The sequence below is a fragment of the Amblyomma maculatum genome, chromosome 1, assembly GCF_055883805.1.
Source record: "Amblyomma maculatum isolate TAMU_Amacu chromosome 1, ASM5588380v1, whole genome shotgun sequence".
In the NCBI taxonomy this organism is placed as follows: domain Eukaryota; kingdom Metazoa; phylum Arthropoda; class Arachnida; order Ixodida; family Ixodidae; genus Amblyomma; species Amblyomma maculatum.
In genome coordinates, this window is record NC_139344.1 from 374,095,087 (window position 1) to 374,120,442 (window position 25,356).

Sequence of the window (25,356 nt, forward strand, 5' to 3'; positions counted from 1 at the left end):
TCGTCTCTTCATGCAGCAGCTGCGGCTGCTGCCCTCCGAGTCTCTTCTGGCGGGGGAGGAGGCTGTTACGACCAAGCATCCGCATTTGCGCGCTCTATTGTTCGCCTGTGGGCATGGAAAAGTTTTGTGAATATGTGGTGATGGTCCATTGGCTCTAAGTGAGCCTGTTTCCAGGAATCCTGTTTTGTAAGCATGTTTTGCTTTGTGGACAACCTGCAAATGCCAAATTGGCCCTGTCAAGAGAACGTCTGGAAAAACACAAAGAAACGTCCCCCTGCGGGAAATAGCAGGAAGTGCTTTCTTTTGTTCACCCTTCCAGTCGAGAAGTGCTATCCTCCAGTGATGAATGCCTCCTATCCAAAGGAGACGACAGAGTGACATGTCCGCTGACGTGCAGGACAAGAGAAGAGCATGACTCATACGGCCATTAAGTGATTTCCCGGGAATGCAGGAAAGATTTGCAATTGTCGAAAAGGGACCATGTTGGGAGCCCTATGCGGCGCCACGTGCACTCGGGTTTCTGAGAAGTAAAACCCCCAGAACCAGCCTGTGGTTTCTTTGCTGAAGAATAGAAATGTACCTCCTCTCCTCGCCGTTCCCAAGCTTTTCCCGCCAACAAGTGATCACGCCCAACGAATGAATGCCGGACCAGTCAGTGCTTCAGACCATCAGTGCAGTGATGTGTTCGATTGGATGCCGATACCTGAGGGGCGTGCCCTGGATTTGGTTGGTCAGCATCTTCAGAGAGGGGCTGGACATAGGGGGTTTTTAAGGACGCTGCAGAGCACGAAATGTCGCTCTGGGCCCTGGGTAAACGGCTCATCCAGTCGCTTCTCGCTATGAACTCTTAACGCTTGTCATTTTGCTGATGTACCCTTCTTCTTCATGTAAATATTCTTGTAAATACGTTTTCTCAAAGTGCCAGTAAACCTGCTTGTACATATTTTACCAACTTCGAAGATTCAGTCCTTCTTCAACCCGGAGTCTCTGCACGCTACCAAGTGAAGGCCGGGTCGCCATAGCCCCAGCGTCACGACAGATGCATATTGTTTTGTCCTTTAAACTGCGGAGTCGCGGACTGGTCACACGGATCAGCGACACGGACATATGGAATACAAAATCTCTCTCTCTCTCTCTCTCTCTCTCTCTCTCTCTCTCTCTCTCTCTCTCTCTCTCTATCAGTCTCTTCACTGCGGTGTATCGATCAATGACACGAAATTACGATACGTGCTGTATTTCATCTCGAGGAGGGGATTGAAGTCGAAAGCTGAATAACGGCGATGTGAAAAAAAAACTAGGTCCAGCAGTACAGCCAGCACTCGAAGTTCTTCGAGAATCGATTTTTTACGAGCACGGCCGACACACAGCCCAGGCAAGAAGCCACAAGGTGCCGGGGCAAATCGGGCCGAAATGCGCACGAAGCCCGCCGGGAAGCCAGGGAAACGCGAACGTCCAGCTCCGCCACTGAACGGTTCAGAGCGACGACACCGCACGCGCTCCGCGTTTACGCAATGCGCACTGGGCCTTCAAGAACTAGGGAGAAAGAAAAAAGAAAAACGCAACGAAAAGAATCCAGGTCGTGTCTCATTCTCTCCTCCCTCCTCACATTCTTCAGCGGCGGTGTCATCGCGAAGTGCTCCCCGGGAACAATTAATCTTCCGCAATGAAAGAAGAGAAGAAACGGAAAGAGTCACTGTCTGTGCGAATGCATTTTCTGGACAGAACTTTCCTATATCACGGGGTTCTGCCCTCCCCAGTGCGAGAGGAGCCATATATATATTTCATTCCTGTCTCCATCTTCCTGGTCATTTATTCAGGGCAAGGTGCCTAGATGCCCTCTCTCACCCCGAGGGCATCTAAGCGCCCTAATTCATGGAGTCTCGCAAGGGTAACGAAATGAAATGGGTGAATACAACAACATCGCTCGCTATTCAGAAAGGAGCAAGCAGTGGGAGCGCCCCCATGAAATCCTCGTCGCCTAGTAACACTATACCGGATAATCTGACGTGTGTTCTTGTAGTTCAGTTGTTAGAGCGCTCGACTGATGATCTCAACGGAGGTCGTTTTTTTATGGAGGCAGAAAGCTATATAGGCGTCCGTGTACTGTGTGATATACTGCGAAATTTCCGCCGTCCTCCACTCAGCGTCCCTCATATCCCGAGTCGCTTTCGAATGTAGAACCCCATAAACCATAAGACCAAGTGGTGATTTATACACCCTTTTCAATTACATGCTACCGAAAAAAAAAAAAAAACTAAGAAAAACTTCGCCGGTTTTCATGCGCAACGTCAACACACGTAATCAATCGCAACAGCATCCATCGTGACCAGAATCCTTGAAAAGACGAACCCCACGTTACGCTGAAACCAAGTTGTGCATTACATTTTATTTTATACGCATGGGCTATTCGAGGCAATCATCTTGAACTGTTGTGAATGGCTGCTTCTCGTCGGGCCAGTGAAAAACAACACCACGGGCCAGTGCTCCGCCTAACCGGCAAAATATACCTAACAAAATGCACCCCACTTGCATAAAGTACCTCACCGGCTAACGTGGCATTGAAAACCGACAAACAAACGACTTTATGCACTGCAGCTGACTGCCAAAACAGGCGAAAGTCATTCAGTGATTAACTCAAGCTTATCAATATTACAGAGACGAGAGCCAGTTAGAAGTCGCCGATCTGTCGATGATGAATTCATATATATTATGCAGGTGTCTCAACAATACAACAGTCGAAACGCAAACAGCACAATGAGAAGCTAATAGTTTTAACCAACCTTGCTGTGTTTCCTAGCCAAGAGCTAATCTTGTATTTGCGTTAGCATTTCAGTGAAGCTTGCGCACAAATAATCCTGTTTCAATGTCTCGCGCACTTGATGAGACTGTGAAAACATGCAGCGACTGCCCATGGTTCCGCATCGCTATCGCGCGCCACAGCAAACATAGTCGCTGACTTCGTCTATATCATTGAGGAGCCGTTATCACATATGTCGCTCACACGTGATGGCGCATCTCTACTAAGGGTCGTTTTGTTGCTGCAACACTTTTACGGCCCCCTCTTTTGGAAGCATTGGAGCTTAGCTCTTGCGATGCGCAAAAGCTAGCGACAGTTCAAGGCACGGGCAAGAATTTCGTCCATGAAAAGAAGCAACGCAATTACAGTAGCCTCAACTTGGCAGTCCGGGAATAAGTCTTAGTTTTCAATTAGGAGCGACCCACCAGACTAAATATAGCGGCACGCTTCACAATCTCAGGCTTTCATTGAACATTAGGCGCATCAATCATGAAATTAAGGCTCGACATCACTAGCATCCCATCGAAAAAAACTCTCTCGTAAGGATTATCATCATGACAAACTGGGCAGTGAAGTTGCTAGTCCCATTTTCATGCATACATATATATTTGAGATTGGACCATAAGCACAATGTTGCCGATTCCGTGGCGCATACAACACGCGGAAAAAAAACTGGGACCACCTTTTTCTCGCTATTACTACTGACTTGTTTTACTATTCCGAAACGTTGTAATCTGTGAATAGCGAAATTGGTATCATTGTTTTTGTGCACACATTACTGTTCATTACTTGCCTGTGGAATGATCGTCTACTATCAGCGACAATTTCATCTGGAATACAACAGTCGAAACGCAAACAGCAGAATGAGAAGTTTTAACGAATCTTGCCGTGTTTCCTAGCCAAGAGCTAATCTTGTATTTGCGTTAGCATTTCAGTTCTCTTGTCCGCGTTTCATTCATTGCTGATAATAGAAATCGTCATGCAGGCTGACATGTAGCCCCTGAGAGAACAAGCACTGCACGCACAATGACATATAAGTATATCTGAGAAATTCGCGGATTTTTATGCGCGGAAGCAACATAATTTGGATTTTAGGGAAGCAGCACTTGGATAGAGGTCGCACATAACTGACTTCCTGATCAGGGGCAAAAAACTATACTAAAGGTAACGCTATACTATACGACGCCTCAAGCACAAAAGCGACTCGCCCAACAACAGATGACTGTTACGCTCGGGTCGCTGAGTCCAAGGTCACGGGTTCAAACCCCGAAAGCCCTATTTCGACAAGGCAGAATGCTGCAGAAGCGCCTGCAGGTGGATCGATCATTACCACATACCACATCATGAGAGCAGGTACGGGTGTTACCTCAATTCAATTCATTTACTTTAGGAAAAATATTTACAACAACAACAAAAAAAACAAAAACAAAGAAAAACGGTTAACAAAAGCATCTAGGCCCTTAGCAAGCTGCTATGTTTCGGCCCATGCAATAAATGCACAAAATAGAGTACCCAGGCATCCGAAAGAAAAAAAAAAAGTAACATTTGCATGCATAAAAATATGGACCATAAAAATAGCAGTCAATTGAGGAATACACTACGTGATATGTGACTGCGCTAGAGTCCCTAGACTGCGCGACCCATTTCCCTGGCGTCATGTATATAATCACTTCACAAAGCCAGATATAGCTACGCATTTCGAACAGAAATTAAGCCAGAGGGGCAAAGCGATGCTATATACCACCTTCGAACAAGCATGCGATTGGGGAAAAAAAAAAGAAAAAAAAAGATAGCTAGTCATCAACCCCACATCCCTATCCCCTCTCCCCACTCAATAGCCTCAGGCTTTCCTCGTGAGAAATAAGTTCCCGAAAACGGTTCCGCTCAGCTGACTGCATCCCTGGTTGCGTAAGCCCAACTCCAACAACATATCCTGGGCATCGGCGCTCAGCGTCGGCGCTGTCAGCGCCGTGCCACGGTATGCGCACCCTCGTGTGCACACATTTCGGTGGAGCTGAGGTGCAAAAAATTGCAAGTCCTGTTCCAAGGTTTCGGCGCGCATTATAACGTGCTCTGCAACAATGCACAAATTTGACAGAGAAAACAACGGAAGCGCTTTCTTTAGTCGCTGTTGGAAGAGACAAAAATTGTCTTTTTCTTTTTTTGAATTTGAGTGTTCTGTTCAGGCCACTTTTGCATAGAGCGCGTGTATTTCTGCAAGAATCTTCAAAAACAAAACGAAAGGAATGAGCTTAAGGAAAGAGAATGAATTTCGATCTAGCGTACCACGGCGAGCTACGGAGAGGAAAATTAGAACTGGAACACGACTTGCACGAGAGAAAACACGTGACCTTGCCCGTAAGGGGGTAACAAAACGGATTTCAAGGGGCGGCAGAGAAAGAGAGTTCATGAAGTGGGAACGAGGGATTCGAAAGCTTGCACTAATAACCAGGTCACTCGTGGCGAAGTACACGACAATGGGTGAGGTGCAAGGGATACGCAAGGAGTCATGGGAAAATCTGATAGCGCGGTGTACAAAGCCATGCTCCGTAGTTCGCTCGCGGTCAAGACGCACCTTAGAGAGCATTCAAGTAGGTTCACTTCAGACCCGTTCTTTGACGCGCCGGAAAAGCTCACCTCTAGCCCATCACAGAAGTGTTACAGCGTAGTCACGAAAAACCTAGTCACATGAGGCAGAGTACAGCAAACTTCTCGGCGGTATCGCGATGACATAGTATAATCAGCAATGTTGCAAACGCAAGTAAATTAGCGGAAAAAGGTAACACCAACGTAGCGACTGCGATACAACAATTGAGCAGGGAGGTGATTATTATGAAAATGTTAATTTATTTCAAAGAAAAAGGGAATAGAAATTGTGAGGACGCTGGTCAGGTCCTTTGTCCGGGATCTTTCCACGAGGGCTTGCTCGTCCTCGAGGTCCGAGCTCGGCAGTGCTGCCTCCCATATCTTTCCCATGCTCACTGCTCTATAGTGTCTAAGGCATTATCAGCCTGACAGGACATATAGCATATATGCACAAATGTGCTTTCTAACCGCAGAAAGTTGGAAATGGAAGTAGCGGTGCCAGACGGTTTTCCGATGATCCTGTGCGATAACTGCGAAAAACCGCGTCACTAATTAGAGGCGCTGATAGAGAGTCCTTTATCTAGCAAATAACGTAATGAGTATCGCGATAAAGACGATAATGAGAGGGGGGTGGGGCGGGGGGCTCGAAAGACTACATGGAAGGCGATAGTCCATGTACTCGGCTCTAGAGCCTAACTGTCCACTTTAGGTTTGGTTTGTGGTGTTTAACGTCCCAAAGTGACTTAGGCTATGAGAGACGCCGTAGTGGAGGACTCCGGAAATTTCGACCACCTGGGGTTCTTTAACGTGCACTGACATCGTACAGCACACGGGCGCCTTGCTAAAAAGCTGCCGTCGAGGCCGGGATTCGATCCCGCGCCCTTGGGAACAGCAGTCGAGCGCCGTAACCACTGCGCCACCTCGGCGGGTTAACTTTCCACTTTAGGCATGGGAGATGTTACTTCGCACATGCGCTGATTTTTTTTTTTTCTTCGGCCACCAGCGAGATAATGGCAACAGGGGCAAAAACAAACAAAAACAAGTGTGCCATGCCACTAGAAGCCCCGAATATGCACGTGACGATCAGCCGAGTAATGAGGATGCATGCACCCGCTCGGAGGATAGCGACGAGTTATCGGCATGAACGGGCTTGTTACAAAAGCTGCATCTGTTCGCACGTCGGAAGCACAACAAATAAGCCAAACAAAAACAAAGTCAAGACAAAAAGCACCGAGAAAACAAACTCAATGACAAGAACATCAGTAAAGCGAACGAGGTGATTTGTTATACTGCGCTGGAATTGTTTCACGACAGATAGAGATGCATAGGGTAGCGTCAGAGAAGCAGCATGTGAGAAATTACCGACTGGCAATAAATGAAGACGTTTATAGCAACACAGATTTCATGCCTGACACCTAAAAGTGACGGACTTCTCTTTCTTTTTTCGCAGGATTAGCAACAATGGCAATTAAGAAGGTTGTGCATAATGTTCTTTCTTTTTCCTCTAGACTCAAGTGACCAAAGAGGCAAAGAAAAACTCGATGATCGTTCTGACTAGTTCCTCGTTCATTTCCATACTCCGCTCACCATCTTCGCCCTCTTTTAGAAAAATAATAAATGATTGTAAAGAGCAAACTTCGAAACAACTAAGGCCAGGTATGTGTGCTGAAAGCAACCTTCCCTTCGCTTCCAATTTCGATCTCTCTTGCGCATTATTGACCTCTGTCATTTGGCAAATGCCAGCGAGACAATAAACAGTGTCTAATCCACGCCAAAAGGTGCTTCTTATTGTTTCTTCGCCGTCCATCATCACCGCAGCGTGCCCGCGGAACAAAGCGCAATAAATGAGAGGTAGATATCATACAGTGGACGAGAAAACACTAGTACGCCAACGTCCATATCCGATGCGGGAAGCAAGGAGCCCCTCCCCCCCCAATTCCCTATTACGTGGAACTAGAACGAGCTGCCAAATAATGAAAACAATACAACGAAAAAAAAAAAAAAAAAAAAGAATAAAACGACGATCAATCAAGCTCGTGCGGCACATACATGCGCGGGTGCATAGTTTTCTAAAGATATGCTACGTAATTATGCTATCTCATATGTACAGAAACGACAGAGAAACTAATATACCAGCTTGTGAATAAGTGTTGTGGCAAACCTGCGGCCAATCAGTGTTCAGTGACGTCACTTGTCAACTATTTACCAGCCGCCAGGGGGCATGCTCGAGATTTTTCGAACCTTGCGAGGCTTCGAACGAAGAAGCGGTTGTACAGATGCATTCGATTCTCATTTTCACCCTTGCCATTCCGACTCGACCATATCATCTGATCTTGTGACGCCACATAGCCCATCGGCCAATCAGTGCCAGGTCATGTGACCCGTCAACTGCCACCCACCATGTGTTTGCTCGTGATTTTTCCAGGCTGCATTCGAGGCTTCAAGCGGTCGACGCCAGCGATTTTTTTTTTTTTTTATTCGACATGGGGTACTAACGAAGAATAGCTTTCGCGATCTCTGTGGCAAAGGTGACAGTGTACAGCTAGGCTTACGTAACTACCGCTGTCACTTCAGCACTCTTTTGTCCAACGTTACGTTTTCCCATAGTTCCTCATGGCTCCGTAGGGTTGGTTTCGATCACCTGCGCGGTTCCTCAGCGTCCGCTGGGAACGCAATGCAAGTCTCGCACTTCGCCTTGCTTTTTCGTCTTTTCGGTGGAGGCAAAAAGCAAGGCGCTCGAGTGCTGTGCGATGTCTGTGAACGTTAAAGAACCCCAGGCGGTCGAAATTACTCCGCAGCCCTCCACTACGTACGGCACTTCAGCCTTCCTCCCCTCCCTTACGGCGCGGTTCAGGTGTCAACGAAGAAAGTGTGTGATACTGCATCTTTTCTTTCCTATACACCTCGGCGGCTGCGTTTCGATGGAGGCGAAACGAAGAGGCGTCCGTGTGCTGCGCGATGTCAGCGCACGTTAAAGATCCCCAGGTGGTCGAAATTACTCCGCAGCCCTCCACTACGGCTCCTCTTTCTCTTTCCACTTTCACTCCCACCTTCGTCCCTTCCCTTACGGCGCGGTTGAGGTGTCCACATAAAAACAAGTGAGACAGTTACCGCGCCTTTCCCTTCCTATAAGTCGATCAGATTTTTTTTTTCTTTCCTATACACCAATTTTACCCCATAAACCAACAAACCATCTGGAAGAGTGGCTGGCGCAAAGTGAGGAATGAAAATGATTATTCGGTGCGCATTATGCCGCACATAAAGGTAGGGTTACTATATAACAAGCACGAACTATATATATAATGCGCGCCGATTAATTTAAGAACGTTAGGAAAATCATCAACGTCGACATTAAAGTGCTGGGAGTTCGGCGTAGCCAGAAAATGTTTCTTCGTTGTCGAAACGTTATACAACAACCGGAATCAGTTCGTGTCACTCTATATTCAAACACGAATACTCAAGTGGTTGAAAATTCCAGAGTCCTTAACTACGGCATCTCTCACAGCCCGGTTCTCTTTTAGACGTTATACCCTACAAACCAAACCAAACCTCCACTCCGGCGCCCCTCGTAGCCTGAGTTGCTTAAATCTAAACCAAACCAAACCATGAGCCCCAAGCGAGCGCGGTATGAAAGTACGTGCATTCAGAGCATGCAAGCGGACACGTCATTCCGCGTTTCCTTATTGTAGCTATATCAAGGCAGGCCACTATCTCATGGCACGAGAGAGATTGTGATCGTCCGGAACAAGTTATCATGAGAAAAGAAGTCTCAGCTCCATAGTGACGATGTTCTTGGCAGGACTTTGTATTAGCTCTGTCTACGCATTTCAAAGCAGAATGTTCAATTGGACAAGTGTATGAACGTCTACGCATTTCAATGCGCTCATTTTACAGCGGGGCCACGTAGTTCCCTGCTGACAACTTCATCGCGCAGTTCGACCCGTACCGACAAAGGAGGGCCGGCGGTACTGGTAAGTAAAAATCTGCTTGGCTAATATTTTGCCCCAAGCGCCCCTACGCCTCGAAGCGGTTGCGGAGAGATTAAACGGATGAAATAGAAGAGTGCTAAAAAAAAAAAAAAAAAAAAAAAAGAAAAAAAAAATTCGCGAGCGCAATTAGCCATCCAGTGACGTCATGCCCGACATGTCCGCGAACACTGGTAAGTGCGTCTCACATCAGCCGTGGTGAAAAACACTTGCAACATCCCTGTTATGTCTCTAAAGAGGATATAACAGTATTTGTAAATAAATAATTAAAATAACTATAACGTCATGCTTGCAATCATATTACATTTGACATAAAGAAGGGAGAATATATATGTAGTGCAGTTTTGTTTTTTTTGTTTTTTTCTCACTCTCTTTAATACCCCCTCCCCCTCCTCTCTCTCTCTTTCGCCTTGCAGGTTTTTTAAGCTCATTTCATCAACTGCATCGATCGACTCCATCGTACAGAAGCAGCATTACCGCGCAACACAGCGGGCCTCGCGGAAACTTTGTATAACGAACCTCGACGAGGCGTCATCAGAGTGGTGGCGGCGGGCCGGCCCTCGAAAGCGCGCGTTCGGTGCGTCAGCAGCACTAGTGACGCGTTCCCGCGCGCCCAACTTCCTGCTCCTCGCGCCTCGTGCGTGCTATGAGCGAGCCGGGACGAAAACGCACCTCTTCTCCAGGAGGGAGCAACCGGGTCGCGAAATAACGACGTAAAGCGTCCCCGCGCTGTCTCGCGTTGAAGAAGGGTCCAAAAGCGGGCTTGGCAACCTGCTGCTGGCGCGAAAGCGAAAACCCCACACCGGCGCTGGCTCGATTCCCGCGATTCCCGCCGAGCAGACGCGGGGCAAGCCCAACATCCGCCGCCGCCAACAGCGGGCGGAGCGGCGGCACGTAGCAGCAGCGCGCGCCATTTGTGAGGTGGCGCCCTCTCTGGCCGGAGCTCACAAGCAGCCATTGTGATTACGCCGAAAGGCGGTAAGTGTATCGCCGTCGCACATTGTTCGTGGCGAGGCTGGTTCCTCGCTGCTATTTCTCTGTTTGACCCCTACCGTGGGTCCGGGGCTGCCTCGTGCGACGTCCGACATGGGTCGCACCGCGGGAGGCCCGAAACGCTTCGACGCCGACCTCAAGCTGAGAGTGCTCGCATACTACGACAAAGTGCGGAACAAATCCGCGGTTGCCAAAATGTTCGCCATCAGCGAGTGTTCGGTGAGGAATTGGATCAAGGCGGAGCACCAGCTTCGCGCCCGACAGTCCCACAGCGGCGGTAGCAGCGGCGGCGTCCACAAGAGGACCTCGGCCGAGGCCCAGGCGCTGCTCGAGGCGTGCATCGAACGCTACGTGCAAAACTGTCAGAAGCGCGGTGCCAAGGCCAGGTACCGCGACCTGCTGACGCACGCGGCGCAGTTGAAAAAGGTGCACCGCGTTCGGAGCCTCAAGCTGTCAATCGACTGGGTGGTGCGCTTCGTGCGTGAACGCAAGCTCGTCAGCAAGTGCGAAAAGCTCGTGCTCGACAAGGATGCCGCCGGTTCTTCGGCCGCCGCTTGCCGCAAGAATGGGACCACGATGCCCGGGAAAGCGGGTCCCAAAGGGTTGTCGTCCAAGCACAGCGCGGCCAAGGCGCTCCTCAAGCGGGCCAAAGGGCAGCTGTCATCGCCGATCAAGGCTTCCACGGGAACGCTGGCGACCAAACGCAAGGGTCCGGTCGCGCTGGCGTCCAAGCTGACGGGGAAGAAAAAGGTCCTGAAGGCCCCCTCCGCCAAGCGCAACGACGGTAAGACGAGCAAGACTTTGTCGAAACACAAGCCGCCAAAGAAGGGCGCCGGAAAAGGACGTAGCAGTCTAAAAAAAGTATTTTCGAGCAAGGACAAAAAAGTGGCAGTAAAGAAACCGAAGGTGAAAGCGATTGCCGCAGGGAAAAAGAAGTCTGGGAAGCCGAAGCTGCCAGCAAAAAAGTCGGCGCACTCAAAGGCGAAGTCGGTAAAGAGTGCGGCTATTGTAGCTAAGTACAAGAAAAGCATCTTAAAAAAAGTCCGCCAAAAGCATCAGAAAACGGGGGGAGCGAAGAATAATGTACCATTGAAAAAGAAAGTACACGTTGATGAAACGAAGCGTAAATGTAAAGTCAAGAAGGCTGACAAGCTTGTAAAGGTGAACAAGGATAAAAAATGCCCCAAAGTTGTGCACAGTGCAGGTCCAGTAAAGAAAAAGGAAGTCAAGCATGAAACAGATGCAAAGTCTCAAAAGAAGGCATGCATCATTAAAAAGGTTGTGACAAAAAGTCTAAAGAAAGCCAAGGAAATTGTTAACCGTGCCAAAAAGCCCGCTGGCAGTGCTACCTCGCCTACAAAGCAGCCTGTGCCTAAGCTTAAAAAGCTGCCTCCAAAGAAACTGAAGCCCAGGAAGCAGCCAATAAAAGTGTTCCGTACCCGGTACCGAATTAAAGAAATGCACAGAAGAATTCAAGAGAACAGAAGTTCCGATTTCTTTGACTTCTTTTATGGCTTAGGACTCATACCAATCAATAGAGACTCTGAAAATTCGCTCTACATCCCTTTCATCACCGACACCCCAAAGATATATGATAACACTGGTTTTATTTGCGACATTTCAAAGAAAGAAAGCCCACTCAAGCCAAGTACATCTGACCATAATAGCTGCCCGTCTTCGACACATCCCCAGCTTTCTCAGAGGTACCCAATCTGGACTCCGGTGAGGGCCAGCACAAGTCAAGATGGCAGTCCATCTTCCAGTGGCAAAAACAGGCTTACAAGCCCTCGTCTGCGTGAAGAGCATATCATCAGTGACAGGTTCACACAACCTGAGTCACCAGGCGACGACGTCTTCTTCGAGAAGCTTCACAAGGCAAGCATGAAATCTGAGGGTGCCTTGTCGCCCGGACAATCACCCATCACTCCCGAGCAGCTAGCTGTGGTGCGCAAGCTGTTCCCTCCAATTGGAAGCTTGACATTTCCATCGCAACGAAAAGTGCCGGAGAGCCAAGTGACATTTAACGAGCCCTTGAAGACATCTGAACGCAGTCTGCGGCCACGCTCCTCTGAGCAGGTCCAGCGACTGAGTCTGTGTTTCCGGAAGCGCCGCTACCAGCGACAGAAAAGGACACTGTCTGAGCCCTCACAGTCTCCAGAAAGGCGCTCCAATGGTCCTGCAGCGAGTGACATTGACTGGCTGAGTGCCGACAGCTTTGCAAGCCCTGCTAAAAAAATCTGCCCCAGTGGAACCAGCCCGCTCTATTGCTTCAATGATCCAAAGCCCTGTTTCCGCAAGGAGAACTTTGAAGACAGTGCTTCTGGGGAGATCTGTGGGAACAGTTCAAGGACACTGTCCTGCACCCTGAGCAGTGGACTCTCTGGCAGTGACAGGTCTCCAAGCAGCCTGTTTGACAGTGCCAAATTCCTCATCAATAAGGCCATGCCAACCAGCCCCAAAGCAACATCATCCAGTGAAGGCAAGGATGTGTTCTTTGGCCAGGCAATTAGACTGGGGACGCTACGAAAAAAGCAAGACAAGAATGAATATGTGATGCATGCTCCAAAAGGTCATTATGACCACTAGTTGCTTGCACCAAAGAATGTTTTCCAGCCATACTGAAACCCTTGTGGGCTTTTGTACAGTGTATACAATGACTTGTTAGTCTACATTGCTGCATCTTGCCAGACAAAGCTTCTGTGGCCAGTGTTTGTTCAGTGCACTATGGAATATGCATCAGTATAAGCATAAGCACCAGCAGGATGCACGAGGACTGGCTTTTTTGCGAATATGCATGAATCATTTTGTTGACCATGTAGTGAATACCAGATTGCACACATCTAGGCACTTTTCTTGCTCAATTGTTGGTACAACCTTTTCCTGTGCAGAAGCACTCTCCAATGCTTCTGAGTTCACTTTATGCATCGTGCGGTGGCATTGCCTTCGGGCAGCGAGCGAGCAACCTTCTGAGGAGTGAGGAAAGTGAGCAAGTGAAATCATGCACAGAATCTTGACTGTTGCGGGTATTATGTGCCATTACTGAAAGAAAGCTTCTGTTGCAGGTTTTTCAAATGAGCGGGAAGCAGGCAGCTTCACTGACTGCTAGCCATAGCATGTTGCCACTTGAAGCACAAAATTCCATAGCTCTGAAACCCCTGAAAAAGATTGTCACACCTACACGTGGAAATTGCAAAAGACTTCCACACCCCCTTTTATGGAGTCTATGTAACTAGCTTCTTTAGGGCTTGCAGTTTATCTGTACTAACACACCAAGTTGCTTGCAGCTGTCACCTTGCCGCGTGTCTTCCCGGCCCCTGCTTTTAATCTCTTGCCACTTTCTTTACTACATACAAGTTATTGTTGTTATTAATGCTGGCAAGAAATGCTGGATGATATGTTTGTGGCAAATTTTTTTTATTGTGATATAATTGGGTTTCACTGTTGTAGATCCACCGTTACCAGGGAGAATTGAGTTTCATGGCTTGCATACTGTAAATATAGACAATTTAGGTTTTGTGATCTCGAATTTGAGCTAGCTCACGATGCATCATAATGGAACATTGTTTCTTACACAAAATTTATTGGGGGAAATGAAATGCCCTGCATTCATATTCCAAGCGCCAAATAGTGATGCAATTTGCTTGTCAGAATTATTGTTTGCTGGTAACACAAAACTATTGGGTCACATACAGGCTGTTTCACACTTAGAGGGAAACTGGAAGCACCTGATCGCTGCTCTTGGGAACCACTGCAACAGCCGGCCCCAAGGCATGCAAAGAAAGAGGAGCCAGCTATGCTTAGAAGTGCATGTTCCTTTTCCGCTATTTGCGCATGGCTGTCAGCAACAGCTCTTTGTAAAGCAGGTGAGCTACGCATGGCTGTCAGCAACAGCTCTTTGTAAAGCAGGTGAGCTACATGATTCCATGTTCCCTTTAAGCGTGAAACAGCCCATACTACAGTGAACTTCTATCCTAGTTTGTGGTCTGGTAACACTCTGAATAGTGCTGAAGCATGTGTGATGCAGATAGCAGCAATAAGGGACTTGAGTAGTGAACTTATCTCACAGTTCTCACTCGAAGGAGCAGCTTGGATGTTTCACCAAGAGAATATATATGTGAAGAGCCCTTGTCACCATCTGGCTCGCTCCATACTAGGTGGTGAGCTGCTTCTGTCAGCTGAAAAAATGTTAATTGTAACGAGTCTACCTCCACAAATTAATTGCGCACAATGTGAAGTGTGGTGAGAGATTTGTGCTCACATCATAATTGATTTAATGAGCATTCCCTTGCCCTGCGTTTCCTAAAGCGGGCTGTTTCCCATCTCTTGGCCTTACTTAACATCACCGATACTACAAGGTACAAAAAAAGTGCATCTTTTCTTCCCGAGAGGCTTGCAACGATCACAGTTTTAAGCCTATGGCTGCGGGCTGTTCGTTTCGGCCACTTTTTGCACAAATAAAGATGATTCATTCTTGTACCTGGTGTGGTGTGTTTTCCAGCAGGGAAAGGTGACATGTCTACAAACAGTGACATTCGGGTCTTTTCCGAAACAAGCTATGTAATATGTTTTGTGCGGCTTCAGTTAACCAAAAGTAGTACTGACACCTTCGGTTTGCGATTCGACCAGAAGGCGGGAATGTGGAACAAGCTACGGCATTTCTAGTAGCGCACGTCTTTCGTAGCGTGGACGAGTACACTCGCTGCAACTGTCGACACAGTTTGCGTTTTAAACCCGCGGTAAACTAAAGCCGCGCACATTAAAAAGCCCTGTACACGCGCAAATAGCTGCAACCAAGATTGCTAAAAAGAAAAAGCAAACAATGTCGCCCAGTCTCATCACAAATTGGGGCTGAGTCGAGAACTACTGCCATCGGCTGGCTAACGGATGTCGCACGACGTGACGATGCCGGCGGCCGCGTTTCAAACGCTGCTTCCAATCATGGCCGTGACGTGGACAGATGAGAAAAAGATTATCGCCGGTGCAGACATTGCATGCTCATCCTAAATCGATGGTCGTGCCTGTGGACGTGAAATTGGTGTTTTCGACAGGATCAGACATAGGGTCCCATTACCAGCCCAATTTCTATTCCTCTCTTCCTGATCCCGCCTCCACACCCGGTTCTTATTTTCTGTGCTGCGGAGAGAAATCACTGTAATGCATTGTTTGTACACACAGAGACTCACATCCGAACCTGCCTTCCCGAAAGTCAAACTCTGCGGAAGTTAGTGATACCGTGAAATTGGCGCACTGCACCGCTTGCAGGATAGTTAGTTGTGGGCGCAGGGTTTTTTTTTTTTCCTTGTGTGTGTGTGTGTGTGTGTGTGTGTGTGTGTGTGTGTGTGTGTGTGTGTGTGTGTGTGTGTGTGTGTGTGTGTGTGTGTGTGTGTGTGTGTGTGTGTGTGTGTGTGTGTGTGTGTGTGTGTGTGTGTGTGTGTGTGTGTGTGTGTGTGTGTGTGTGTGAGAGAGGGAGGGAGATAAATGCGCAACAAATGCATCACGGCCAGACGCCGAACATGACCGACGACGTCTTTCGAGGTCATGACATCGAGGCAATTGGAGTCTTGAAGCACGAGAACACCGATAAGAAAGGTGGTAACTGAGATGCCGACGAAGAAAGACGCAAAGGATGTGGCGAAAGGCAGCTAGCAAAACGACTTCGAAATTCAAGGTTAATTAATTCCATCTTAAAGCTTGCGTGATATTTTTCCTGCCGTTTCTGCTGTGATCGTTTCACGTACCTGCAGCAGTCACATCTCTAGCTGATCATCACACCACGGGTATTGCCATTTCAAGAGAACACGTTTTCAGCGCGCGTAATTATGAACTATTTGTACTGCTGTCTCGAAGTCGATGTGACACGCGCCCAAACCATTTTGTTGTCTCGAGACAGGTAAGAAACAGGCCGCCGACACTGTTTTTTTCCTCAACAAAAATCCACCGCGCAACACGTTGTCCAATTCCGACCGAACGTGATATATTTTCACTGGCTGCTTGCGCTTAAACCCCGGCCACGGTGGCTCAGTGGTTTGAGCGCGCCGCTACTAGGCTGGAGGACCCGGTTTCGAACCTGGCGAAGTGACCGCGCTTCGGTTAGACACCCTACTTCGGTGTAAAACGCAAAAGCCGCCGTGTGCGTGCGACTTTAGTGCGCGTTAGAGAACCCCATGTAATGGAAATTACCGGAGCTCTCCACTACGCCGTCTCTCATTGCCTGAGACGATTTGGGACGTTAAACACCGCAAACCAAACGACTGAACATTGTGGTGTCTTTTCAAGCCAAGTCACAGAGTTCTGCAGTCAATAAAAGGAAGTACTATATAGCACTTAAACTATGAGCTGCAACGCTCACGAGTCACAGTTGCCCCGCCGGGGTGGTGCAGTGGTAAGACGCCCGACTACTGTGCCGGAGTACTCGGGTTCGAACCCGACCTCGGCGGCTGCGTTTAGATGGAGGCGAAACGAAGAGGCGTCCGGGTGCTGTGCGATGTCAGCGCACGTTAAAGATCCCCAGGTGGTCGAAATTACTCCGTAGCCCTCCACTACGGCTCCTCCTCTCTTTCCACCTTCACTCCCACCTTCCTGCCGTAGTGGAGGGCTACGGAGTAATTTCGACCACCTGGGGATCTTTAACGTGCGCTGACATCGCACAGCACCCGGACGCCTCTTCGTTTCGCCTCCATCGAAACGCAGCCGCCGAGGTCGGGTTCGAACCCGGGTACTCCGGCACAGCTAGTAGTCGGGCGTCTTACCACTGCACCACACGACCACCTGGGGATCTTTAACGTGCGCTGACATCGCACAGCACCCGGACGCCTCTTCGTTTCGCCTCCATCTAAACGCAGCCGCCGAGGTCGGGTTCGAACCCGAGTACTCCGGCACAGTAGTGGGCGTCTTACCACTGCACCACCCCGGCGGGGCCCAATTTTTTGTTTCTATTTTTTTTTTCAAAAAAAAAAAAAAAAAGAAAGAAAGAAAAGAACTTCGGCATATGCAACTGAATCGGTTTCAGCCTATCTGATACTTTTTCATTCAGAATTCACCTTCGTATCTTTCGTAGAAATTTGTGCCCTTTATACATCATGATAAAGATTATGGACAAACACCGGAAGCAAATCGCAGCTGCTCAGAGCACGAAGCTCCGATAATTAGTTATTAAAGGCTCTCTCCTTACAAGAACCAACTTGGGCTTCAAGATCTTCGCAGATTCCTACGAAAATGCATGCTTTGTTAGCACATCTAACAAAACAGGGCGCCCTTTTTTTTTTTTTTTTCGTAACTGGAAGAAACCATGAATAAGCTTTGAATTAGAGACCCCAGAAAATAAAAAAAAAAAGTGTAGCATATTTTCTCTGTTTCGCAATGCCGGTAACGTTGGTATCACTCATAAACACTGGTGAGTCGTAGAGTCACGTCACCGGACCACGAAAGTCTAGCCACCCTGAGAGTGGCGGAAAACGTAGAAGCTTCAACCCTATTGCATTCCAAGTGAAGGGGAAACTTGCGGATGAGAAAAGCCAGCGATTTGCAAATGTTATACTGTTTTTGGAGTGATATGGCAATTTAGTTCATTGATGGGATTTTACCTATGCTGGACTTGCTAAGTTTTGATTACGCAGACATTTATGCTCAGATTAGGTCGAATTCGATTTATCTGTAACGACTAACGACTGAGCACATGCGGCTCCTTCTCCACTTGACTCCCCAACCGAGCTGGAATATAGAGAATACTGCAAAATAACACACGAGCTCACAAGTTACTACGACGTCTGGTTGACTGGAAGGCAAGCCAAAGCTGAACCATAGACAGTCCTTCATTACTTAAGGACTGTGTCCGAACACTTACTGGCATGCAGATAGATGTGTTTATTGATAAGAAAGGCAGAGAGGTTGGCCGGAATGATTAAAATCTGGCCTGCTACTGTGCATTGGGGAAGGGGAGAAGAAAGATGATCATGATAGGCGACGATGTGGAAGAAGACATATTAAAATATATAGAGACACGGCAACTCGCGTTACGAGCGCGAGTCAAGACTGCCTGTACACCCTTCCCCTTGTCCTGCCAAGTGCCTCTTGTCCAAACGCTTCAAGGAAGCGGCTAGCACTTTTCGTTCACGCGCATACTCTAGGCACGCCAATAATATGTCGCCTATAGTCTCGGAGCAAGCATGCATGATGGCGTGGAAATTCACGAGGAGCGTAAAATGACAGTGTTCGATCGAGTCTTCTTGGATGTTTCGGGCGTCTGGCTGGGCCCAGTAAGCTGCCGTAGCATTCTTCATACAGTTCGTTAGAAGACACGTCGTATCCGCTTTTGGGAAAGGCACAGCTGTTTGGAGGTCACTACTGAGGGCGCTCTTTGCTTTAGCATCGATCTGTTCATTTCCATTGAGCTCGCAGTGTGCAGGGATCCATTGAAGCCTTGCAGTCGGGCAGATGTAAGCCGCTCCGTGATGTTGAGTGCCAGATACTGGTAGGCGGTGTGGCGTAAGAAATTTTCCAAAACTAGCAATGCAGTCTTTCAGCCCGTGAATATAGATCATTTTTTGAGGTGGTTCCCCACACATGCAGCGAACAGATTGCTGAAGGGCTACAAGTTCAGCAGCAGTTGACGTAGAATTATGCCCCAAAAGGAAATGGAGAGTCGTTTTCTGAGCGGATGGCACCACGGCCGCAGTGGATGCCTGTGCTGACACAGATCTGTCAGTGCATGTGTGAATATAATTGTGATATTCTGACCAGATGTGCGCCAGAGTAAGCTGTTTGAGCCCACTAAGTGGCATCATGGATTTCTTCCGTATCCCGGGAATACGTATAAGCGCACCGAATGAGGGATGACATGAGGCATAACCTGTTGGTACTTGCGACTGATGGCAGCGGAGTGCACTTGCAAAACTGCAGTCCGGCCGCTCATCCAGAATGTTCATCAATGGGTGACTGGCACGAAATGCTGAAGCGTACACTACGAGACCAGGACAACGCACCTAATCCCGACAGCTTGAAAACAAGGCGTTTCGGCACGATGATATCGTTTATTGGGCATCGTACGTTGAATCTTTGTTTCCACTCGTAATCGTTAACTCATCCGCAGCTTCAGTTGCACTGCTGATGGTCATGTTCGTGGTACTGAAAGGTCGACCGATCGCACACATACTAGAGTCCCTAGAAATATTTCTAGGGACCTATACCGTCTTGAACAGCACGAAAGAGGCCATGGATGCTAACACAAATTTCATCACGAAACAGTTGCCGCTGAAAATGGCGAGCGGTTTAGCTACCGGGCACGAGAACGCGGGATCGAGTCCCAGAAGCGGCGCGTTTGTTTCCCAAAATGCAAAAGACGCTCAAGCGCTGTGCGCTGTCAGCGTGTACGTTGTGGAACCTCAGGTGCTGGACTGTGAATCGAAGCCCCACTTATCAGTTAAAATATTATTAGGTTGGTTTGTGGGGTTTAACGTCCCAAAGCGACTCGGGCTATGAGAGACGCCGTAGTAGAGGACTCCGAAAATTTAACGTGCACTGACATCGCACAGCACACGGGCGCCTCGCTTTTCGCTTCGATCGAAAAGCGGCCGCCGCGGCCGGGATTCGATCCCGCGTCCTTGGGAACAGTAGTCGAGCGCCGTAACCACTGCGCCACCCCGGCGGGGTATTAAAATATTATTAGTTAATGCATTACTTATACTTTATTAGTTAAAATAGTATTGCATTACAGTGACTCTTCCTTTCGAAGTGAAAGCTTGACTACGCTATGTATCAGCCAATGTCAACCTGGGCGTCCCCTTGACCTTAAACGAGCCAGAAGCCATTGGCTATACAGCTTAAACATGGTACCACTTATGGTGTGCCACCACTTGACCTTTACGGCACGCGGTTGAGGCAACACCAAGAACTCCGGAAAGGGAAGGGGCGGGGGACTTCGCCCAACCTTTCTTCAGCGCGGTTAGCCTCTCAACCTTCTACCTCACCTAAAACCCCGATACTGTTTTCCAATTGTAGAACACCACTGATACAAAACAGATAGCCTGACCTCTTTTTCACTGGGGCCTAATTTAAATCTTTTTCTTGGAAGAGTAAAAGCGATCGCACTCCATATATATGTGTTGACTGATATAGATGCCTTCACTCTACGCGTGTGATAAGCAAACTAAAATAGACTATGCGATGATACGTTATGAGTCATGACCTAGTCGGATCACTGCTCGCATGCCCGTTTTCAAAAGCCAATTATGTTTCACATCTGGTGGCCATTAAAAAAGTGCACTTCGTTAGCGTTTGCTTGCTTCCCACTTATTTTCCTCTACCCACCCTTAATTTGGAGCACCGGAATCAGGCTGGAAAGCAAAATATGTTCTCTGCCATATAATCTAGCGCAATACTGCAATGACTACTGCACGACGGCACTGCCACGATCGAAGGCGTGGCCCGAGTGCGCGCGCTTCCAGATTTCTGTGCACCTAGTTTTGGCAAGCACTCCGTCAGTATTCTTACTCGTGCCCGCCAGTCAAAAGCTTGGAGTAATGAGGACGCGAGTATTAACATTAACGTCAAAGGGGCACAGGCCCCGCTCCGAAACTAGCGCATCACCACTAGTGATATCAGCCATCTTGTAGAAAAAGTTACATATCTTCCTTCCTTTCAGTACATCAGCAAGATGGCTGATATACTAAAGGAAATAACAGCGCTGAGACAGGCGACAAAGAAAGAAGACAAAATTGGCGCTGACTATCAACTTAATGGTTATTAGAACGCAACATGCAAAATATTGAAGACGCCGCATATTTCTTGTGAATGTGTCGTTAGCGCTTTGTCCTTTTGTTAAAAAATGCTGCACCAACTAGCCCAACAAAAAGTCCTTCTTGAATGCAAAATATACTCTTTTTACAACTAGGAGCCCATGTGCAACACCAAAAGTCATTTTAATCGTTTCAGTCAGGGTACATTAATTAGATCACAGTCATGAACGGTTACAGAGTTATGAAAGATTATGCATGAGTCATGGTTTTTGAACGCGCTTCACTCATTTCCCTTGTTAGTTTGTGTTTGTACACGATCATGGTTTCGTTAAAGGGGGGACACATGATTTTTCAGAACCAATCAATCATCACTCACTATACAACCAAAAATTACTATGACAGAATATTTTTTTTAAGCAGCACCCGAATATTACTGACACGCGGTGCCGATAACTGCAACTACTACTATGACGTCGACGACTTTTCGGTTGAACGAGCTGTATAAGCCATCGCTGTATAAGTTACAAGTATAAGTTATAAGTTACAAGCTGTATAAGTTACAAGATGAGCAACGGCGCGCACGCGCACTCCGTGATGTGTCTGGCATCCGTTTCACTCGGAACGCATTCCTCCAACGCAAGGACGATATATGCTGCAAACTATACCGGTCCCTCTCCACATTCCACGCAGCCAGCTCGACCAACACCATCTAGACGTAACTATGCATGGTGCTCCCGACGGACCTTTCCTCGTTGTGAAAAATTGCCCATTGTCACCCCCAAAATCTGCATTGCACGTGTCGCGCATTGTTCTGTCGCACTATACTCTATCAGCTGGCACATGTTTATCCACTATAGACCAGCCACGCCTCTACATTCTCACTCTCTCTGCCGGTTAGGTATGTCAGGAGAGGCTGCCACATGGTATAACTATAGTAACTTCAATGAAGAAATAGTTGACATATCTATAACAACATTCAAGATTTAATGAAACAAAAAAAAATCTGAGCATTGTGGGAACTGCCACAACCCAGTTTCAAAGGAGACGCTTTTTTTTTTATCTATCTAGGACATGCAGCCGATGAAGTAATTCGATTTTCCTTTTCTTTTTTTGAATCCATCACAGCTAGAAGACATCAAAAGAAGACACCGGGGGACCGGGCCGCAACGTATGAGCGAGACAGCAATTGCACCAGTCAAGCATTTGTATAATAAACGCTGCAGAAACTCTGGGGACCCATATATTTGATCGACCCGCACGGTGCCCCATAAATAAATATATATGTGGAAGGATCTCAAGTAGAACTGGCCATGCTTATATATCCCTTGAAGAACCGCTTGGGTGTAATATTCCTGGTGCGCTGCTCCTTAATAATTTGGTTAATCGGTCGGGCAAAGGAACGAGCAGAATAAAAAGAATGCGTATTGCCGAGGTTCGGGCAAAATAAGGAAAAGCCGATTTGAGAATAAGCACAAAACATTTTTTTTTTTTTAAACTGCTGAGGTCCTTCCGGGCCGCGAGATGCAGAATTTGACCAGCTCCAAGTATGGTTCTTGAGAATGGCAGCGGAAGGAGGAGAATGGCAGCGGGAAGCAGGAACCTGCCTGGAGATATGATATCTGCCCCATTCCCCAATGTGGACGGCGGCCGAAAGTGTGGTCCTTTCGATGACGGATCGCCTTCTCGGCCAGTGTTGTACTTCTGCACTGAAACTTGATGAGTTTGCTTACGGATCTTAATACTCTTCGTTGCCATTCAGTCTGAAGAGCGCCCGCAACTCGTTCAGGTTCCACTGTGCTTTCAACATGAGGTTTAGACGCGATATTTCGCGCGCGTGCATCTTAAATCTGATGGAGGGGGCCGCTGTTCGATCCCATTCACCCTTACAGCCCAAATTAACATGTTCATGCAGAAAAGAACACAAATGGTTTATACCAGGGTATCCTTAGCGATCTCTAGCCGCTAACGGGGATATGTGTTGGCGAAGCAGAGTGCACCGGACTTGTGAATTAGCACGACGAGTAGCTTTATTATTATTATTATTATTATTATTATTATTATTATTATTATTATTATTATTATTATTATTATTATTATTATTATTATTATTATTATTATTATTATTATTATTATTATTATTATTATTATTATTGTAACTTTCGCAAGTTTCAACAGTGACTTTTTGAGCAGCGGGCTGAGGATCTTGACAAAGCCACGAAGTGCCATTTATCGGAACTTTCTTACTGAATATAGTTCAGAAACCGACAAAGACACCATATTAAACAACACATCAAAAACCATTCCGAGATAACCATGCAATATAAGTATGACATGTAGGCTATGAAAGATGCAAATAAGCTTACTAAGGCGCGCACTTGAATGAAAATTTAATGTATTATTTTATATATCCATGTATGCAAGGCGAGCGTAACTTTCGCTAGAAGGTTGGGGAAAATGTACATATATGCACTTATACAACCCCACTGAAGACAAGAGAACAACCTTCTTGAAAACACCTATGTATGTTTTACCTGTAAAGAGAAACCTCCATCGCTGCAAGAAACACGTTTTATCAAGCAAGTATTGGGTTCGTAGCACACATTGTCCGCATGAGGCAGCGGAGGTGGCTCGCTACAGTGCCAGTAGCAAGCCCGTGCATTTTCTTTTCCTTCTTCCTATACAGCCACAACAACAACAACAACATCGACAACACTCAACGAAGTCAAAATGAGCAGAGAGATAAGAGTTTTCTTGTTCAAAGTACCTGCGTGACTTACGTTCCCAGCAACCTTCCTCGTTCTCTAATATGAAAATGCTTGGAGAAAACAAACAAATAAACAAACAAACAAAAAAAAAACAACACAAGGTTCATATATCATATGAAAAAAGCAGCTTCCCGCAGTCCACGCCATCATCCTTCTCTATACTTGCATGCGCTATCATTCAGTCCGGAAGTTAAGTGTAAACGATTAGTCTTTGTCCAAACCTCGTGCTTTTATGGTTTCATTCGTTTCAATTATATCGCCCACAGCAGCCGCAGTGTTGCTGCCAACTCCAGAAGCGTAGGAAGCCGATACAGCGCTCTGCCTGACAAGTCCATCTGGGATATGGGCTTAAAAAAGCACAGCTACTTATCAGGCATAACCAAAACTATTAGCACAAGAGACCGACATGTTTCGAAACATTCGCACGCGCGAATTGATTTCGAAAGTAACGTAGCTTGGCGCAATGAGGCACGCTGCGCGCTTTGCGTTTTTGCTGCACCCCAGCGTCGCTGACGACCACAGCGCCATCTTAGTTTACAAAGAAATGACGCTTTGAGCAAGGGCTGCTTTTGACCGACTTCGGATGTAAACAACTCGGCAACTCGCTAGAAAGACTTCAATTTTGCGGATAGTTTCGATAGTTTCGACCACCTGGGATACTGCACAGTGCACAGGCAACTTGCTTCTCGCATTCACCGAAAAGACAGGTGCCCAATGAGCCACCGCGGCGGGGACAAGAAAGTATGGCCTGCTTGAGTGTACAGCAGGAACTCTGCTTTGCTTCTTTAGAACACAGGAGGGAAAGGTGCTATTTTAATCTTATATTCTAGCAGGTATTGTAAGCTTAGCTGGAATGCATTTCAATGCACCGTTCTAAACTAATCCTTTGATTTAGTGAGCGAAGACTGTAAATTTGTTAAAAGGAATGAAAAAGCGTATAGTATCTGCCACACTTTATGGTAAGGGAGGAAGGTTGGAGTGAAAGTGGAAAGAGAGAAATAGGAGCCGTAGTGGAGGGCTACGGAGTAATTTCGACCACCTGGGGATCTTTAACGTGCGCTGACATCGCACAGCACACGGACGTCTCTTCGTTTCAAGGGAAGGGAGGAAGGCGGGTGTTTAAAGAAGGATGAGAGAAAGAGCTGCCATAGTGGAGGGATCCGGAAGAGTAATTTCGACTACCACGGGATCTTTAACGAGCACTGACGTCGCACTGCACACTGACGCCTTTGCGTTGACCCGCTTGCGGTCAGTTTCGAACCCGGGTATTGCGGTTCAGTAATCGAGCCTCTTAGCCGCTGAACCACAGCGGCGAGATAATGTTACATTCACATAGGCGTTTTATAACGCAACTCGACCCTACAAAATGTGAAGGGCAGTGTGAACCGTTGTATACATTCAAGAATGAAACGAGAAAAAGAGACGTGCGCACTGGGTCGTGAAATTCACGCACCCGATCACCGGTGCTCTTCAATCGCATAATCGCCAAGCTGGGC

At 47.4% G+C, this 25,356-nt stretch overlaps 2 protein-coding genes across 2 annotated transcripts in view; one reads left to right on the top strand and one right to left on the bottom strand.

Moving 5' to 3' along the window:
• The window catches only part of Cep97 (centrosomal protein 97kDa), a 140,593-nt gene that overhangs the window by 33,382 nt on the left and 81,855 nt on the right, over positions 1-25,356 (bottom strand). The gene's annotated exons all lie outside the window — the stretch shown is intronic.
• On the top strand, positions 9,804-14,838 carry LOC146208261 (uncharacterized). The gene is made up of 2 exons (XM_084592361.1): positions 9,804-14,225; positions 14,269-14,838. The coding sequence occupies exon 1, from the start codon at positions 10,456-10,458 to the stop codon at positions 12,946-12,948; it is 2,493 nt and encodes an 830-aa protein (XP_084448487.1). The 5' UTR covers positions 9,804-10,455; the 3' UTR covers positions 12,949-14,225; positions 14,269-14,838.

What these genes read in the sequence shown, in the direction of transcription:
- LOC146208261 (XM_084592361.1), top strand. Translation starts at nt 10,456, where the DNA reads ATGGGTCGCACCGCGGGAGGCCCGAAACGCTTCGACGCCGACCTCAAG.